The following is an 18,378-nucleotide window of genomic DNA, read 5'->3' as shown; positions in this document are numbered from 1 at the left end:
AACCCAGTGATCTCTTACGTAACTAAATTACCAACCACAATGCAGAACATTAGCATTTAATATTACCAAGCTATTAACAACGGCAATTTTGCGTTTAATTCTGTTATTGTTCCACGAGGCGACTCGGATAAAAAGCGACTAATAGCGACCAATTATCTGCACGGCACCAATTAAGTCATCCAGCGTTCCATCAAATGGACTCCACACCCAAGAATCTTCAGGCAGCTTGTTTCGTGGCCTGTCGTTGAAATCACCCAAAATTCGGCTGTTTCGGGTCTTTACCTCTAGTTGAAATCTCCAGTTTCAGTCAAATCTGTTTGCCTGAAGCCTCTGCACAAGCGTAAACATTGAAAAATTGTCAAAATCTCATTTTTGGAGGTGCTTTTCCTGCGGAGAATATTTCGAGTGAAGAGTTGGTGAAACCTGCAACCCCCTGAAAAAATGTCCGGCGTAATTGCAACACAATGGGAAAGTCGCATGTGGGCACGAGTCCGAAGACACACCCATCCACCTCTTGGCTGCACCGGCGACCTTGCAACCAATTTACGTTTATGCACTTTTTGATGTTTTTTTCTGACGGCGGGTGAACGTTGCACTGCAGGGTGGTCGGATGTATAAAAGATCTTTACTGCAGTGCAGGATTAGTGCAGTTGGGTTCTTCGTCGAGTGCAGTGCTGTTATTACATCATGTTCGCCGAGGTAGGCCCTTAATATATTCACCAAAGTCATTGCCTGCAATTATCCTTTATGTAAGCTGAAGCGCCTTGGCCGAGGCCGGTCATGCTAATATCCACATTATATGCGCAATTAGTGCACTTTATTAATGAAATTGAAATGCGGGAATTTACTACCACGCTGCGAATTCCATTCATGAGCTTGCGCCGCAGGAATTCACGAGTCCCAAAAAAGTGAATTCAGGCGAAAATTTATTTCTCGATTGATTGACTACTTCACGAACGCAAACATTCAAAAATATAATTTTCTCGCAGGAATTCGATGAATCTCCCGCAGGAATTCTTTAAGGATTGTTTGTTTTTTCTACAGGTATTAGCGATCGCGTGTTTGGTGGCGACCACACAAGCTGGTCTTCTTCCTGCTGCAGCCATCTCGACCCACGGACTAGCTCTTGGACCAGCTCTAGCCCCAGCTCCTGCTCTCTATGGTTCAACTCTCCTCAAAGCTCCTCTAGCCGCCCCCGCTCTAGTTAAAGCCGCCCCTTCAGTCGACTATGTCGTAAGTAAATCCAGGAGAAATTTATTGTAACGGCCACCCATCCAAATGTTGACTCCGCCCAAAGTTACTTAATGATTCTTTTTCCAGGCTTATCCTAAGTACGAGTTCAAATACGGCGTAGCCGACGGCCACACCGGCGACCAAAAGACCCAGACCGAAGTCCGCGACGGCGACGTCGTCAAGGGTTCCTACTCGTTGGTGGAACCCGACGGTACCGTCCGCACCGTCTCTTACACCGCCGACGACCACAACGGCTTCAACGCCGTCGTGTCTAGAGCCGGCCACGCCGTCCACCCAGCGACGCCCGTCGCACTGGCACCCAAAGTACTCGCCGCCCCAGCTCTAGCCGCCCCCGTTCTCAGTCACAGCGTCGCCGGGCCCCTCTACGGCCACGGTGTCGCCGCACCACTATACGGTCACGGTGTCGCAGCGCCCCTCTACGGTCACGGCATCGCGGCGCCTCTAGCTCTCGGGGGCTACTACAAGGGTTAAATCTTCACCGTCTTGGAGGTACATTGCTGGCGCCAGCCGCAATTAGAGCTACCCTTTTACCTCCACAACTCAAGGGTCGGTCTAATTGTGTTGCCCCGAATGACGGTTCTTGTTCGGTGCAAAATGTATCGGTGTGGTGGATGCGCTTCTTCGGCTGATCGCAACTGGTGTGCCACTTATTATTTATTGTTTTTGCGGTTGCGGTGGGCCGGAGAGGCGCCAGTGACGACCGCTCGAAGATGGCTCAAGTTTCTTGTATTTTTATATTGTTTTCTCTGCTTGTCATAGGTTATGTAAATATCATATTAGCATCGTGCAGTATTGTTCCATGGTAAAACGTGAAAATAAACCATTATGTTCATCCAGACTCTTCTTTTTATTTCTTCACACATTTGAAAGATCTTCAAAAAATTCTTAAAACCTTCTGCAGATTTTTCCAACTCAAGGAATATTTGGTTTTAACGAAAAAAAAAAAAATTTAAATTATAACACAAAAAATATACAGGGTGTATCTGAAATACATGTGTTGATTTTAATCAGTGGAAGAACTCGCAAATTTATGAAACTTTTCTCTGTAATATTTTTACGAAAAAGCGTTACAAATTGATTTAAAACTTGGAATAAATTTGCCATCAAAATATACAGGGTGACTCAAAATTCGCAAATTCCGAGTTCAGAGCGTTGTAGGGGATCACTTCACTAGTCCAAATATGGAAATTAAAAAAAAATCGGGACTCCCCCACAAAGATACATTGGTCTGAAGGTGCACTTTTTGAAGTGAAGAATTGAAGAATAGCTTTAATTTGGAGTAAAAAAATCTTAAATTTTTGTAATTTTTCTAAAAAATGGAACGGCAACGTAGCTAGAATAGTATTTTGTCACTGTGGATATGAAGGCTGCTATGTATTAAACAAAATTAAAGTGCTTATATCTTCTTCAGGAAGAGCGAATTTTTTTTCTAAGTATTTTTCGAGCTCCACTGGGTCCTTCCCTACCACGCTCTGAATTCGGAATTCACGAATTTTGAGACACCCTGTATACTCGGTAAGCGCGATAATTTTCTGTTGTCAAAAAAGTTACATTGTTACAGAAAAAATTAAATATGTAATTAATATTAAAATTTTCATAGTTGCAAAAAAATAGACACTAATTAACCACGCAAAACGACTCGTTTGGTAAAAATTGGGGGGCAAAAATCTTGGAAAATTTCTGCGATTTTTGCAAAATGTTATAGAGAAAAGTTTTATAGATTGGCGACTTCTTGCCTTGGTTAAAATTACCACACGCATTTCAGATACACCTTGTATAATAGTATTGTCAAGAGTTCGCCAAATTGACTCAAAAAAAATGCACCAAGTGAAATAAAAATTCTCATAAATAACAAAATTCGGTAAAGAATCACTTGGAAAAACTAACACCGTTAACATCCAAAAGAAATTAGTTAATGCCACGCCACACGGGCACCAAGGCACATGTAGTATTTTTTCTACTTGTTTTTAGCTCCTGTATAGTTAATTGTAGTGACGGTATAATTCCTAAATAAAAATAATAAACACGAATATAAATAAAATAATAATAATTTGTTTATTTCTAAATGCCAAAACATTTTTGTAATAAATAAAAATTCTACAAAATTCTTCGATATGGTTAAGAAGAAGGGAACGCGTCCTGACCTCATTCCCCGCTTTTTCTTTGTACCCTACCCCATTTGGCGTTTTTTGCACTTTTCATTTTGTCCAACTCTAGAAGATTCTGGCAATATGCAAACTATTTCCCGATTTCTTTTCCGTCGCCTTTCTCTTCAAACATCATGTGTGACATGTTCTGCGATTAATAAAACGCCACCTGTCAGAGGAATCCTTTTTATTTACAAAAATAAATATGGCATTTACAAAGAAAGTGCATGAAAAAACGCCGAGTGAATGGAAGACGCATGAGGTATGTATGTACAACAGTCTAGAGATCATCAATATCCATGAAGGCCATGGCCAATCGCGATTGGAGCCGCCACCTGGACGGGGTGGACGGCGTGTCCTGAGCGGCTGACGACGGCGTTGAAGCCGTTGTGGTCGTCGGCGGTGTAGTGCACGGTGCGGACCGTGCCGTCGGGCTCCACCAGCGAGTAGGACCCTTTGACGACGTCCCCGTCGCGGACCTCGTGCTGGCTCTTGTGGTCTCCGGTGTGCCCATCCTGGACGCCGTAGTTGAACTCGTACTTGGGGTAGGCCTGCAAGAAGACGATTAGTCCGGGAAGAGCCCGAGCACGTCACTCACGTAGTAGTCGACCGCGTGTCCCTGTCCGTATCCTCCGTACCCGCCGCCGATAACCCCGGCTTGGACCGCCGCCCCCAGACAAGCTACAAGAACGCACACTCGAAACATCGTCACCAACAATACTGAAACACAATGGACTTTTCAGCTTTTATAGTGTTGTTTCAGCGGTGCAAACGCGTCCCCCCGTCTCTTTTTCAACACTTCCTCCACCACCGTTTGCTCGGCCGTCTGGAAACCACGCGGTTGGGGTAATCGTGATATAACACATGTTTCACCGGAAACAATTTGAACGATTTTTGCGGCCTTGACGGACGTTAAGAAATCCCCTGACACACTTGCGGGCTCTTGTTTGCGGCCAAAATGTGGTCGCTTGCGCAAGGGGTGGCCGCAACCGCACGTTTGTCACCGGATTAATTGGCCTTTTTCCGGGTCGCGAGCCGACGCTGGTTTATCGCCGTCCGGTATGTGGCCCACAATTGTAGGCAAATTCTTACGTAAGCAAAACTGGGATATGAGTTTCTATGTAATAAAATCCACTCGACCATTTCGAGCGCACGTACTTCCGGATGGACACTCTACAATATCTAATGTCTTCCATTATCCGCCCAACTGAATTTCAAACATGACTGCCTTCGCTCCTTCCTCGAACGCGACACGTTCATCTTTGCTGAAATCTTGCCAGAAGACGAGGAAATCGCAGTGGAAATCATTTTGCTGTCACGTGGCTTGCCCGGATGATTTTATTGACATTCTTGTCGCCTGTTAAGGTTTTGTTTACAAATGTTTCACTTTCTTCGACAAAATAACTAATCAAGCGACCTCTCCGATTCCGGGGTCTATCGTCCAGACTTGTCACCAAGAATGTAAAAGTACAAGGATTATACAGGGTGGCAAAAAAAAGTCAACACCAGAACCTGAGAGATGATGCAGTAAAAAATCTGCTTCTAAAAAACTAGTCCAATTTAGAACTAGATATTTTTTCCCTTCTGGGGATTTTTTTTTATTGTTGTTTTCACACAATATACTTTTTTTTCTCGTCCCTCTTGTAATTGTTGCCCTCGCCGCGCTCCGTATTAATGAGGACACATTCTTTAAGAAAAAGCCATTAGAAACTATTTTTTCTAGATTAGAATGCCCCCTTTACACAGAGCAATATTTTGGAAATGAATAAAGATTGTTTCTCACTGTTTTTTGGCGGATGTTTTGGACAAATGAAGCAGTTCCTGCCACGACATTAGATTGTTCTTAATTTATCGCAGTCTCACAGTTTCTCCTTTTGGTAAGATTTGCTCGCCTGATTTCCTGTTAAAATCTCCACAAAACTTGGACAATAGTGCCTTCAGCAGTGCAACAAAAAAACGAAAGTGGTCTGAACGTAACAAACGTGATTTACAACAATGGTACTTGTGATTTTTAAAGCCAAAGTAGTACCAGTGGAGGCGCAGTTGGTACAGACGTCAATCTGATTGTTGCTTATCAATACTATTAATCTGCAATTCTGTCATTTAATTTTTATGGAAATCTTAATTAGCGATTTAATCAAATTAGACGCTGAAAGTGTGGTTTTTTGAATATTGCAGAATTACGGTGTTGTGCCTTCAGCAATTAAAAAATGAACCATTCTGATCTAATCAATAGCAATGATTTACAACTAAACAATTCAATTCCTGCTTCTTTGTTGTGTTTACGTAACGCCAACAAAATTTGCTTTCAGATTGTCAAATTAAAAATTAAATTTTTTTTTGCTCGTTGTTGGAAGTACCTTGGTACTACTTAGACTAGCAGATCGAAAGCAATGTCATGAAGTTTGTTAGTTCTTGAAGAACAATTGCTTCAATCCCAAACTATTGGATTCTAATTCGTCCCACGTGTTTTCTGTTGGACTTAAATCGGGTCATTTTCTTACTAATTAATCCGCAAATCAACTACAATCTAATTCATCTAAATTTTCATCTTTGGCTCTCATTAAAACTATTTCTGTTTCAGTTGTTGCACAATATTTTAATTGTTTGTTATTCAACCATCATAATCGTCGCGAAAACTGGCTTAATGGGCAATGTCCAAATTTTCTCTCGATGAAAATCGGCCACAAATCAGTCACTTTATGGCCCCACTGGCTCATAATTAATCGTCTCTAATTAATCGCCGACTCCTAATTAGCAGTATCGCTTTCAGCAGCCTTTGGCAAGAAAGTATTTTTCCTTTCGGCGCAACTCGTCTGGATAAAAAAATACAAAAAGCGTCTTCCTTCAATTAGAGACAACCTTCCCGCTTCCCGCAGTTACCCAACTGGATAACCGTGACTAATCACATAATTGTGACGTTGCGTTGAAAAGTGAAAAAACTGTCGCAGACGCTGAAACCGCACGTCACGTCCTGATAATCGGCAAGAATTTCGTCTGTGCGTCGACTTTGTCCGAGTAGATTGGGCAATCGTGGGGCAATTCGAAAAAATTCAGATTTATTGCGGCAATGACATTTTTTGGCGGTTTTTGCGTGGTAACGGGAGCATCTGCTTGGCATTTGCGTGAATGGCGCAACGAGTGGTATTTGGTGGATTATTTGAAAAAAGTGCGAGCAGTGGCGCGCGTCCAAATCGGTACCTTCACGCTGTGGCACTGACACCTGGGACAAAGTCGAGCGATCACGCTGTATACCATGAATGAGTTACGACACTCGAATTCCTAATTAATTATAGAAGATGGTCGCTAATGCGAGCAATTAATTTGGTGGAAGTGGTGCAATTAACGCGATCGAGGTTGACCAATCGGAAAAAAATAATTGACAGGCGACGACTACCAGAAAAAAGATTTTAACAATTCGAGCTTCCGTTTAAGGGTAATGTGGGTCAATTAGACTTTCTTGTTACGTATTGTTGCCGAAAGAGAGGTCCTAATCTGCGATCTCATCTGCACTATAAAAGACAAACAAGTGCACAATGCGCCAGTGCAGCCACCACAACACTGCAAAATGCTCGTCAAAATCTCCGCCCTGTTCCTCATCGTCAGCGCCGCCACTGCACTCGACCACTACGTAAGTTTTTGCACCTCTTGTCCTCCTGATAACAACTATTTTCCAGGCTCATCCCCGGTACGAGTTCACGTACGGGGTGCAGGACTCTCACACCGGCGACCACAAGACCCAGCACGAGGTCCGCGACGGAGACGTCGTCAAGGGTACTTACTCTTTGGTGGAACCTGACGGTACCACCAGGACTGTGCACTACACGGCCGACGACCACAACGGGTTCAATGCCGTGGTGGAGAGGGCGGGACACGCGGCGCATCCCGCGGGGTACTACCATTGACCAATAGTTTTGTAAATTCTTCTAATAAATTTGTAACAAGTGATTGTGTTTAATTGATGGGTCGTGGGTGGTATTGTTCGTATGCAAAGCGGGTTGGGTAATGGGTATTAATTGGGTTTGGGAATGTCGGAGTGGGTTTCGTCAATGGGTAATTAGTGGAGGATTGCCAGAGATGATGTAAATTGATTGGTAATGTGATGATGGGTTTTGGTACAAAAAAAATGGGTACCCACAGTTTGGAAATCTAAAGAGCTACACACTATTTCTCAAGAAATTACAAATAATTTGAATTAATTGTGATTAATTATACGTAATTATAAGTAATTCGACAAACGAAAAAAATAGAAAAGCTTAATTATCGACTATACCGGATTAAATTTAAATTAAATAACTTGAATGTGAACTAACCATCCATGAAGTGTGAAGGGATGCTAATTAATTAATTTAATTTGTTAATTAAAATGGTTAAATTAGAGAGACAATGAAGAAACCTATATAAAAAGAGACATTTCGTAGATAAGTTTGTCAATTTTTTTAATTGTATATTTAAATATGTAGAGTAAAAACGTGAATTAATTAAATTTGCTATAATTAAATCACCTATGGTTGTCAATGATGATTTACGTTAATGAGTAATGTGATGATATTTTTCAGAAAAAACATAAATTTAAGTAAGTGTGAATATTTACTAAGAAATTGCAAAATTGACCATAAGAAACTAAACATTTTTCAAATGACATTAATTATTACTTAATCACTTAATTATTTTGAAATTATAGTTTAAATTTGCCCCATTACAAATAATCAATAGCCTTAAATTAAGTTAGAGGGCAATTACAATTCTACATTTATTCATAATTCAAATATAAACAACAAGTTATAATTAATTAGTGAAAATTTAAGTGCTCCAAAAATAAATATGTATTTGGATCTTACGTATTGATTTTACACTTTTATTACCGGTTGTAAATTTTTAAACACTAAATTAAATTTTAAGAATGCAGATAATTAAATCCTTCAGGATGTCAAAGAATATTAATTAAATGATACACAATTAAATTAATGAAATAAAATAAAAATAAATAACTCTCAACGCGTTTTAAATATTCATTCTTTACATTTACATATTATGTCACTTTTTATAAAACTTTGGACCTGAAAGTTTCACTTACTTGTCATTTTATGCAAAATAACGACCGTTCAAAAAATTTTCTTCAAGTCGACTCTAGTCATCTCTCTCATTTATAACCTCATTTTTATCATCATTTTCATTTAAATTACTACATAGTTAAGAACATCACGGAACAAAAAAATAAAAAAACTGTCGTTGATTAGTTGAAAAAAATGTTTTTGCAAAAGAAATAATTCACACCATTGTTCGTTCGTTGACTAAATGACGTTTGATATCTACACTTTGACATTTGATGGAGCTACACCGTACGTTGACAGAAACAAAAGAGATTATCAGGCCACTCAACCACAAAAATGTTTGAACGCTCGTTATTTTATAACTGAAATCAAATATATTATACTTATCAATAAAATTCTTCAAAATGCTATTTTATTTGATTTTATCAAAATTGTATTCGATTATAGAAATGTCTCAAGAATTAATACATATTAATTAATTTATTAATTAATTATATTTTAATAATTAATTTATTAATTACTTATTATCACTCAGTATTATTTCTTTCTTTAATATAAACAGCAAACGAGAAGATTTATTGGAAATTAAAACACTTTTGAATACTCTTAGATGACAAAAGCACATCACAGGACTTAAAATTTTTGCAAATCTGGAACAATTTTTTTAATTGTTTTTAACAAACACAACACAACATGAGGTTGAAGATAAATGATGAAGAACAAGACAGTGACACATTTTCAAGGGAAACATTCGGAATAATTTTGAAAAAATAAGAATATCTCATTTTTTCTTTTGGGGGGCGAAATTGAATTTGTGACCATTTCGGAGCAGTAGTAATTAGCAATTAAATCCCTAAATTATGAATGAAACTATTTACTAAATTACAACAAACAAATTGAATAATTATTAAAATAATTTTTGTTGTTTTGTTCGATTTCAACACCTGCAGTTGTTGCAGTTATTTTTCAGCTCTATTAAAAGCATTTTTCTTCACCTCGATCGCTATCTCACAGGATAATTGAAATATGATTTATGTCCCATTATTGCCACCTTTTAATCCTTTTATCTGTTATGGCTGCAGGCCGAAACAATGGGCATTCGTCATAGCAAAGCTCGAACACCTGTTCTCGAGATAAATTAATCTGGTCCGAAATGTTGGTCCACATTTGGCGATCGATTCTGAAACGCTCGTGCCAAAAAAATAGGCCAATAGATTATTACTTTCGATATTACGATATCACACATACTGCGTCTATAATAGTGCTACGATTCTCATTGTTAGTGAATGTTTTAGCCAATGTATAAAAGCTCGATCGACCGGTCCATGTTCAGTAACAAATTCGTTCTCGTTTCATCAGTTTGTCAAACATGTTCGTTAAGGTGAGAGTGTAGTGATTAGCGAACGCTCTGTACATTGTGAAATTCGTGTTGCAGGTAGCGCTGATTTCGGCTTTGCTCGCCGCCTCCAACGCCCTCATCTCCGACGTGCTGCAGGGCCACGGCGCCACTTCGTACGCCACGTCGCACATCGCCGCTCCCGTCATCGCTCATGCCGCCCCCGTCTATGCTCACGCCGGCCCAGTCTATGGCCACGCCGCCCCTGTCTACGCTCACGCCGCGCCTGTCGTTGCGCATGCCGCTCACGGACACGCCGTAGACTACCATGTGAGTTTTCTTTGCTAGAAATGTGATTTTGATTTTGAGTGATCGGTCTTGCAGGCTTACCCCAAGTACGAGTTCAATTACGGAGTTAAGGATGGTCACACCGGTGATCAGAAGTCCCAGCATGAGGTGCGCGATGGAGATGTCGTCAAGGGGTCGTACTCTTTGGTAGAACCTGACGGTACCATCCGTACTGTTCATTACACTGCCGACCATCATAACGGGTTCAATGCTGTTGTTGAGAGGTCAGGACACGCTGTCCATCCCGCTGCGTATGCCAAGACCGTAGTCGCTGCCCCAGCTTATTACCATCATTGAGGTCCTGATGGATGATTGTTGACGCTTTTTTATTTCTTCTGGAAATGTGTATTTGTATTTTTATATTTATTTTTTAAATAAATTATATATTATTTTATGGTACATTGACTTTGATTTTTTATCGTACTATACTTTTGGTGCCGCACCCTAGCGCTCAATTTTTTTAAAAATTTATTACATATTTTTATATTTAAATTCAAAAAGAACATCTCTACAAATTTTCTACAAAAAAAAAAAAATATTTCAACTCTGATACGCTATGTAACTCGAAATTTTTTCATAACGCCCTTTCGCACACGACACTTTTTTGGCAATTATGGAAGTGACCATCTGGCAACAGTGCGTTAAAAAGTAGCGCGAGGGCCTTCTCCTGAAGTCAGCAGCAAGAAAAATAATGCATTTACGTTATAATTCACTCAATAATGTGTTATTTGCAATAATTGCCAGACTGTTTGGTGCTTTTAAACATGAAAATATTTAAATAATGTTCTTGTAAAACCAAATTTTGTAAAATTATTACTACATAAATTACACTACATAAGTGGAACACTTTGAATAACACTCTTTTGCACAGAACAATTTTTGGAACCTATAGTTTACCTAATTTATTTATGCTTTTTTTATTCTCCTTTAATATATTTTTAATATTGCGTAATTCCTTTCTCTATCATTTTCTTCTCATCTACAAGGTCTTGCCGAATTTTAAAATTAAAAAAAACTATGTAAAAACATCTAAACTAGTAGATTATAGACCAAGGGAGTGAAGTACGTGAGAGAAAAAAATTTGGAATTAGAGTAGGCTGTGATTTATATATTTTGTCTATTAACGATTGGTACTTTTAAACACGTGTATTATGCTGTCCAAGGTCACTGCTGTGCCTTTAAAAATTGCATGTTACTAATTTCATAATAAAATCAAAGCCTACTCTAATTCCGAATTTATTTGAAGGCACGGTATATCAAGGGACTAAAGTGAGTGTTTTTATCGCGCACGCCAATAATCACGTAAGGGATAAAATATCACTTTAGGCCTTGTGATGAACCAAGTGGGTAATTCAAATTTCCCACCAAGCGTCCATCTCATTTTTTTTTCTACCAACATACGCAATGAAAATAACACCCGCGAAATTCAAAAATGGCCAAGAGCGCGTGATCGTACTTAGTTAATTTCCCTACGTTGTGGTTTTTTTTAAATACAAATTAAACATTACCAGATTCGTTCCAACAGGGTTTGTGAACCACACAGAAGAGTGCAAATAAAACAACACAATAATTAAAACCAGCTATTTATTCAAAGTTATCATTTTCGTTAACGCCGGGATTCATGAATAATAAAACGTCTCGGGAGAGGGCACCCAAGTCTCCTCAAATGTGAGAAGACTACTCATTTAGAACTCTAGGAAAATGGTGAGCTCTGGCCATTCTCCCAGACCCCCGAATGAGGCTCCGCTAAAAACCTCTCCTAAAAATACGAACAAGTCCGAAGTGACAACGTAGACGGGACAGTTAGTGAAAATTGAGCAAAACTGATTTCATAAACAACACAATTCAAATTCAAAAGAAAACAGGAGGGTCATGTACATTACAAACAAACAGTTACTTCGGACCGTTCGAGCGGGAGCGAGCACTAGACGAGAACCTTAGCATGTTTTCTCCTTTTCAAGTTAATTTACAATGTGCGGCAGATACGCTATAGAAGGAGCGAGTGGCCTTGGGTGGTCCGGTGGGTTGTGGCACCTATCCTTACGACTTTAACATTTCCCGCGTACCCGTGATTTAGTGCTAAGGGAAAGGTCCTACCTGCTTTACGTAAGTCAACAAATTGAGGTACTCTAAGTTCATCGGTTGAAGTGAACATTACTTTTCCACAGCAAAAGAAAACACAGCGCGCTTGTCAGGCTACACAGACTCAGGGAAAATAGACCTGATCACATTTCCGGAAGTGTGCCATGGAGCTCGAGTAAAACCCAGCATTCGACAAGTCCTGCCAAGCGTTAGGTTTTTGGGTCTCCCTTGGGGTGCAAATTTTATGAGGGCCGCGAGGTCGTGTTCAACGTTGGGAGGTTAGAGGAAAAACAAAACCCCTCAAACAGAGAGAGACCCTCGCGGTAAGGTCTAGAATTTACAGCTACAGCAAACTGGAAAAAAGCAAACAAAAGAAGAAACGCGACAAATATTTGTTGACAGAACTATCTAGAAACACTTTCAATTTGGGATGGAAAGGTGGTAACAACCATTAACACATACATAACAATAAAACAAAAACACAGTCCAGTCGACCCTAGCCTATTAGAGCCGGATCATCGACAAGGGGGGGCGCCCTGAATAATATGGAGGGCGCCCCGGGACTAAATGTAGTAGATCCCTAACTAAGGAACAACCCACGGAGACACCTGAAATATAAACATTTGGTTGCTACCGGGATGGAAAGTGGAAACTTTGCAATTTTGATTAAAGTGTTGAACAATAACTAGATGCTTGCCACACCAAAAGCGTCACTCGGAATAATTAGAAGGGGATCAAAAATGAGGGAGTGCGCTTATCAAAAGTAAAAGCCACAGACCCACGCTAAAACTTGGCGCCCTTTTCTTTTAGGAAAGTTAGTGAATTGTAAAACCAGATTTGACAACAAAAAACGTGATCCGTGTAATTTTATAAAATTTACAAACCTAGAACCAGGCGGCCTTACTCTCCTTCACAAGCTTACAAATGTTAAAAGCGTGATACATGGGGATGGTCGAGATAATTGCGGATTTTATACAATATGGTGGGAACATCAACAACCCACGTGCGACCATCATGATAGTTAAAATACATTTCGCGCGAAACAGACATAATTTTAGTACCGCAAACATACCTAGTTCAAAACAGAAGCTGGACAACAACATTTAGCACAGTTCAATAAAAACAACTAAAATCGCACAATTAGCACACAGAAAAAATACACGGTACTTCTGTACTACTCTGCGGTCAAAAAAAAGTGCCCTCCAAAAAAAAACATGGCCGTTCATCCCCTGTCGACTTTCACCCACGCCCCCAAGCGGCCGCCGACGGTACCGAACGCCGGTAATTCTATAGCTTCATTGGCGGTTAGTTTTGAATTCAAAAGCGGTTATCTCAGCCTGAGGCATATACGCTACTTTTTGTACGTCCCAGCAATGTAAATTTAAACAATAATCATTTTGATGAGTTTTGTTATATGAACATGGTGTCATTTGGATTACGTAGTAGGTAACGTCATAGCAACGGTGTCAACAAAGTTTTTCAGTCAAGTGTCGTTCGTTGAAACGAATCATAACTTCAGTTTTATCGATAAGAAAATGAATGAATCTGCAAAGTTTGATATAAATAAGGCCGCTGGCACGATTACGGAAGAATTAACACCCAAAAAACCCCGAAAAATTTAGGAACAGCAGTATAAAGGTTTCGGTAAGTGGCATATGGAGAAACGAGTGGAAAACTATCGCAAATTCGAATGAAATCTTGGGCTGGGAAGGCGTTGGAAACCGTCAATTGTTGTGCTTTTTTAAAGCGTAGATTAATTGGAGCAGCTAACCTAAAATTTAGAGCCAAAACATTTTTCTTTTTTTTCTTTCTTTGCAACGTTTTACATTAAAAGAAGAATAATTTAACGATTCGTATTCTCGAAGCAAATATCTAAGGCCACCCTTTGCTGAAAACAAACACATTCGATTATGTCCCGATTAAACATAAACAAATGTCATTCGTGTCAAACGGCGGGAAATTCAAACTTTACACTGTTCTAAACGGTTTAATTTTTCCAACGCCGCGCCTGCCAGCGCAGGATTTCATTTGAACGCGCGACAATGAAAACGCTTTATTGGTTTATTTTAACGAACAATCAAAAAGGTTTTGTGCTTCCATATTTTGGTCGTACAATGGCCGGCAATAAAAACTAGCCATCACTTTTCAGTTTTCTGTCACATAAAGATCCAAATGTGTAATTAATGCTTTAATGACACTGACATTTAAATGATCGCTAACTTTTTTTGCCGGCCACTGTACTAAAGTCCATTCAAAAATAAAAAAAACCACCAACGTCGCATTTTCCTCGATAATTACTATCGACAACGCTGTTTAGTATAAAATTTGGTGAGAATTATAATTTTGAGGTTAGGTGTTTATTAAATGTCTTGTTTAAGTAAAAATAATAAGAATCAATAAATAAATGAAACGTGCTGCTAATAAAACAATTGTTTATTTATTTATTTAATATGAACGGAATTCAAAGCAATTGAATTTTATTTTGAATAAAAAAAAATGTCATAATTTATAGTGACCAACATAGTATGAAAAAATATCTACCTAGGGTTTTTTAAATTTTAACAACCTAAAGCAACAGGTGGTGGTTTTTTGATTTTTGAATGGACTTTACTCAGTGTTGAGAGCAATGATTAATATTAATTTTTTACTTTATATCGCTAGGGACTAAAGTCAGTATGTACTTTAGTACCGGAAGTGGAAAAAGTACATTTTTTCACTATTTTCTAATAGGTATTTTATTTCTGTGTTAGTTTTCTTTTATCTGTTTCTAGTGAAGCTACTTTCTTTTTCTTGTACTACTTTTATTCTAATTTTTTTAATTCTTGCCTTGAATTTTTTGTTTCTAAATAATTTTCAACTGTTTGCTATTTTTGTTTTTGTTTTTATGTTATCCTTTTTCTGAATTTATTCCACTTTTATTTAGTGTAGTTTTAGACTGAACATTTTTGATTTATTCCTAATTGAATTTCATTAATTATTATCAATTTCTTTCGTTACCTATTTCAAATTTTTTCTTACCTTATCTCAACCTGTCTATTTTTTATTTTTATTTCTCTCCTGTCTCTTCCTATTTACTGCACATTTTAATACAACTTCAAAACTTTTTTACAAATATATTGCTTGCTAGTTTTTTATATTTGTCTTCTATATTTTTTAATCTCTACACATTTTTACCTGGTTCTTCCATATTCTTCTCATCTTTTCTGCTTTCTCTTACATTTTACTTCATTTACTTTCTTCTGTTTTTTAATTTTCATCCCAAATTTTATCACATCTTAATCAATGTTTTTCTTCTTTCAGTACAGTTCGATTTCTTCCTTTTTTACAGTCTCTTATTCTCATGTATTCCTTCACGTTTTCCTTATCCCTTTTTCTCTTACTTCGTCAAGAATTTAACGATCCTTAACATTTTAACAGTTAATTTCATTAATATAATTCTTTGTCATTTTGTCACAGAATTCACATATTACAATGTTATATAACATGTATATTTTAATATACAAAGTTAACAATTACACAACTGACGAACTATAAAAAAGTAGATACAGGCAAAGAAATGCGGTCAAGTAAACAAAACAGGATCTGAACAGAAGCACAAGAATTTTTAGTTATTGAAGCAAAATTGTTAGTTATTATTTCTAAAGAAAGTATAGAGTAAAATCTGTTGAGACGACAATACGTGTGCAACTTGAAAAGTACTGAAAAATAACTGAAATCTTGACCATCAATGTATAAAAAGACCTGGACTAAAGGATACGTGCGATGATGCACGCCTCAAATTTCTTGAAATTTCTTCAGAATATTTATGTCAAATCTGTCTCATTTTTTCAGCTTGTGAAAACACTTCGAAAGTACCTATTTTGAAAGAAGATAAATGGAAATTTTTTTGACATTATTACATTTTTCAATAAGCATAAATAAGGACCAATTTACATAAACAGATCGAATCGGTGTATAATTACACAAGGAAACTGAAAACTGGAGGAATGTGACCAGACGCATTTGCACTTTTTACTAATTAATTAAGCGAGCTCAGATCGCAGAGAAAAAAATTTGTCGACCCAGACAAGATGTTTCTTCTTCTGGAACCAGCGCTAAAAATCTCGCACACCAGCATCTCCGTTTCCTTTTTCCCATTGACTGTAATCGAAAGAGAAACACCTCCAGCTGCATAAAGCACAACATTGACCTGAAATCCGCCGCAAGAGCGACTAATTAGAGAGAAAGCGATCGTGACAAAACTGTCATCTTCACAATTTCGGAAAATATCCCCACTCGAATTCGACACTCCAAGTGTTTGAATATTCATAACTGTTGCACCCGAAAAGTGTGAAAAAATCCCCGATTGCGCCACAACCCGAAAAATTCGACGACCATTTCACAACTAATTAATTCCGACGTATCAGTTATTCTAGTGCAGAGCGATTATATAAATCGCATGCAATTACGGTTTTGGCTTAAGTGATTCCCACCATTTTAGGCTTTTCTCATGCATATGACATAATGCTTAATGGCGATGTGATGTGTCTGTTTCAATTATTAAAATATTGCGATAACCGATGACGCCTTGAGAATCTCTTTGTGCCATCTTCAACTATAAAAGACCCGAGCGACTCTTCTACCACCAGTACTACCATCAAACCCGACCAACAATAATCCGGAAAATGCTTCGTTTGTGTCTTGTGTTCGGTGCGAGCCTCGTTGTGGCCAAAGCTGGGGGCCTGGGGAGCTACGGGGGCTCCGTCTCCAACGTGGGGTACACCACGCACCACGCCCCCTCGTACAACCAGCACTTCGGCGGAGGCCTGGGAGGTCACGCTTACTCCAACTCGTACGCGTCGGTTGCCTCGCATCACGGGGGCGGATACGGGGGGCAGGCGTCGCATCACGGGGGCGGATACGGAGGGCAAGTGTACGCTCCGCAACCGCACTACTACGAGGAGCACTACGTGAGTAGCCAAGACTGTGGTACCGTGGGGTTGATTGTTGTTTCTTTTGCAGGATCGGCCCAAGTACGAGTTTAAGTATGGAGTCGAAGATGCCCACACAGGGGATAAGAAGACGCAGTACGAGGTGAGGGATGGGGATGTGGTCAAGGGGCAGTACTCGCTGGTCGAACCTGATGGGTCGGTGCGTACTGTGGAGTACACGGCTGATCCGCATCATGGGTTCAGCGCTGTGGTGCACAAGTCGGGGCACGAGTCGGTGGCGTTCGGACAACAGAAGCACTATTAGATTAGATGGACTATTTATTTTTGTATTTTTGTAAATAAATAGGTAAATAATAGATGATCTAAATCATTTGGGTTTTTTAATACCAACGAAAAATTTGACTAATGGTCGTTTTATTGAGAGTCAAGGCGATCAATTTGGTACCATTGAGAAGTATCTCTTTGAGGTACTTCTCTAAACCTAGTCATTGCATGCAATTTTCAACAAAATCTTTCTCAAATAGTTTCTTTATTGGATTTGTTTCCCATTATTTCCCTTCAAATTGTCAAAGAGTAATTCTTGGTACTGTTACGATTTAAATCGCCGCGCGCTTATAAATCTTCTCGATTTTTCTAGAACATTCTAGAACCGATCGCGATAAAAACGTACACGGACTCCCGCCGAAGAATCAGCGCATGGGGGGGGGGGGGGGGTGAAGGCAACAAATCGTGGGACCAGAGACAAAAAGGGGAAGTTCACGGCTTTTCGCAGTGTCGTTAGTGCCTGGGGAGAGTCAAGGGGACAGTGATCGGGGGTGATTTTGCAGGGCTGACGAGACGACGTAGTGAAGTTCACCAGGACCGTTGGAGACGATTCGTCCAAGTACCATCGCCCACATCGCCAAGCGGATCAAGGACTTCGCTACGGAAGGTTTCCAGATCGAACGCTTTTGCGGATCAGGATCTCGTCGAGTCCTGCCAGTCCAGGTCGTCCCCGGACTCACCGGAAGGTCCCGGATCTACCCTCCAGCGAGTCCGGAGCAGTGGTGACACCTCCTTTTCTTCCAGGCCGTGGCATCCACAATTATTCATATTTTTACGGATAGATTAACTTTCCACGTTTTCTATCAACTCTCATTTTTTGTTATTGCATTTCTTTTCATTTATATTCAATGACCGACTCATTGAAAACATTATATTACTCATTTCGTCACTGTCTCATTGGC

At 39.3% G+C, this 18,378-nt stretch overlaps 4 protein-coding genes across 4 annotated transcripts; 3 read left to right on the top strand and 1 right to left on the bottom strand.

The window, feature by feature from the left end:
- Window positions 1–560: 560 nt before the first annotated feature.
- LOC138131149 (cuticle protein 19-like) lies at window positions 561–2,092 on the top strand. Its single transcript, XM_069047981.1, has 3 exons — window positions 561–699; window positions 1,045–1,233; window positions 1,321–2,092. Exons 1-3 carry the CDS (start codon window positions 688–690, stop codon window positions 1,723–1,725), a joined length of 606 nt encoding a protein of 201 aa, XP_068904082.1. The 5' UTR covers window positions 561–687; the 3' UTR covers window positions 1,726–2,092.
- A 1,481-nt stretch (window positions 2,093–3,573) lies between these two features.
- LOC138131162 (adult-specific cuticular protein ACP-20-like) lies at window positions 3,574–4,157 on the bottom strand. The gene is made up of 2 exons (XM_069047994.1): window positions 4,000–4,157; window positions 3,574–3,952 (listed from the first exon to the last, which is right to left on the bottom strand). Exons 1-2 carry the CDS (start codon window positions 4,105–4,107, stop codon window positions 3,692–3,694), a joined length of 369 nt encoding a protein of 122 aa, XP_068904095.1. The 5' UTR covers window positions 4,108–4,157; the 3' UTR covers window positions 3,574–3,691.
- Window positions 4,158–6,925: 2,768 nt separating this feature from the next.
- LOC138131166 (cuticle protein 19-like) lies at window positions 6,926–7,349 on the top strand. The gene is made up of 2 exons (XM_069048004.1): window positions 6,926–7,032; window positions 7,079–7,349. The coding sequence occupies exons 1-2, from the start codon at window positions 6,970–6,972 to the stop codon at window positions 7,304–7,306; spliced, it is 291 nt and encodes a 96-aa protein (XP_068904105.1). The 5' UTR covers window positions 6,926–6,969; the 3' UTR covers window positions 7,307–7,349.
- A 2,347-nt stretch (window positions 7,350–9,696) lies between these two features.
- LOC138130326 (uncharacterized) lies at window positions 9,697–17,522 on the top strand. Its single transcript, XM_069046761.1, has 6 exons — window positions 9,697–9,836; window positions 9,891–10,121; window positions 10,176–10,433; window positions 13,844–13,865; window positions 16,794–17,170; window positions 17,223–17,522. The coding sequence occupies exons 1-6, from the start codon at window positions 9,825–9,827 to the stop codon at window positions 17,454–17,456; spliced, it is 1,134 nt and encodes a 377-aa protein (XP_068902862.1). The 5' UTR covers window positions 9,697–9,824; the 3' UTR covers window positions 17,457–17,522.
- Window positions 17,523–18,378: the final 856 nt, after the last annotated feature.

Source organism: Tenebrio molitor, chromosome 5 (genome assembly GCF_963966145.1).
Source record: "Tenebrio molitor chromosome 5, icTenMoli1.1, whole genome shotgun sequence".
Classification (NCBI taxonomy): Eukaryota; Metazoa; Arthropoda; class Insecta; order Coleoptera; family Tenebrionidae; genus Tenebrio; species Tenebrio molitor.
This window is presented reverse-complemented; position numbering and strand designations above follow the sequence as displayed.

Excerpts from the sequence above, each read along its gene's own strand:
- LOC138131149 (XM_069047981.1), top strand. Across the intron at positions 1,234-1,320 it reads CCCCTTCAGTCGACTATGTC|GCTTATCCTAAGTACGAGTT; the intron begins GTAAGTAAATCC and ends TTCTTTTTCCAG.
- LOC138131162 (XM_069047994.1), bottom strand. The coding sequence starts at position 4,107 with ATGTTTCGAGTGTGCGTTCTTGTAGCTTGTCTGGGGGCGGCGGTCCAA. Across the intron at positions 3,953-3,999 it reads GACACGCGGTCGACTACTAC|GCCTACCCCAAGTACGAGTT; the intron begins GTGAGTGACGTG and ends GTCTTCTTGCAG.
- LOC138131166 (XM_069048004.1), top strand. The coding sequence starts at position 6,970 with ATGCTCGTCAAAATCTCCGCCCTGTTCCTCATCGTCAGCGCCGCCACT. Across the intron at positions 7,033-7,078 it reads CCACTGCACTCGACCACTAC|GCTCATCCCCGGTACGAGTT; the intron begins GTAAGTTTTTGC and ends ACTATTTTCCAG.
- LOC138130326 (XM_069046761.1), top strand. Across the intron at positions 13,866-16,793 it reads ACAGCAGTATAAAGGTTTCG|AATCTCTTTGTGCCATCTTC; the intron begins GTAAGTGGCATA and ends TGACGCCTTGAG. Across the intron at positions 17,171-17,222 it reads ACTACTACGAGGAGCACTAC|GATCGGCCCAAGTACGAGTT; the intron begins GTGAGTAGCCAA and ends TTTCTTTTGCAG.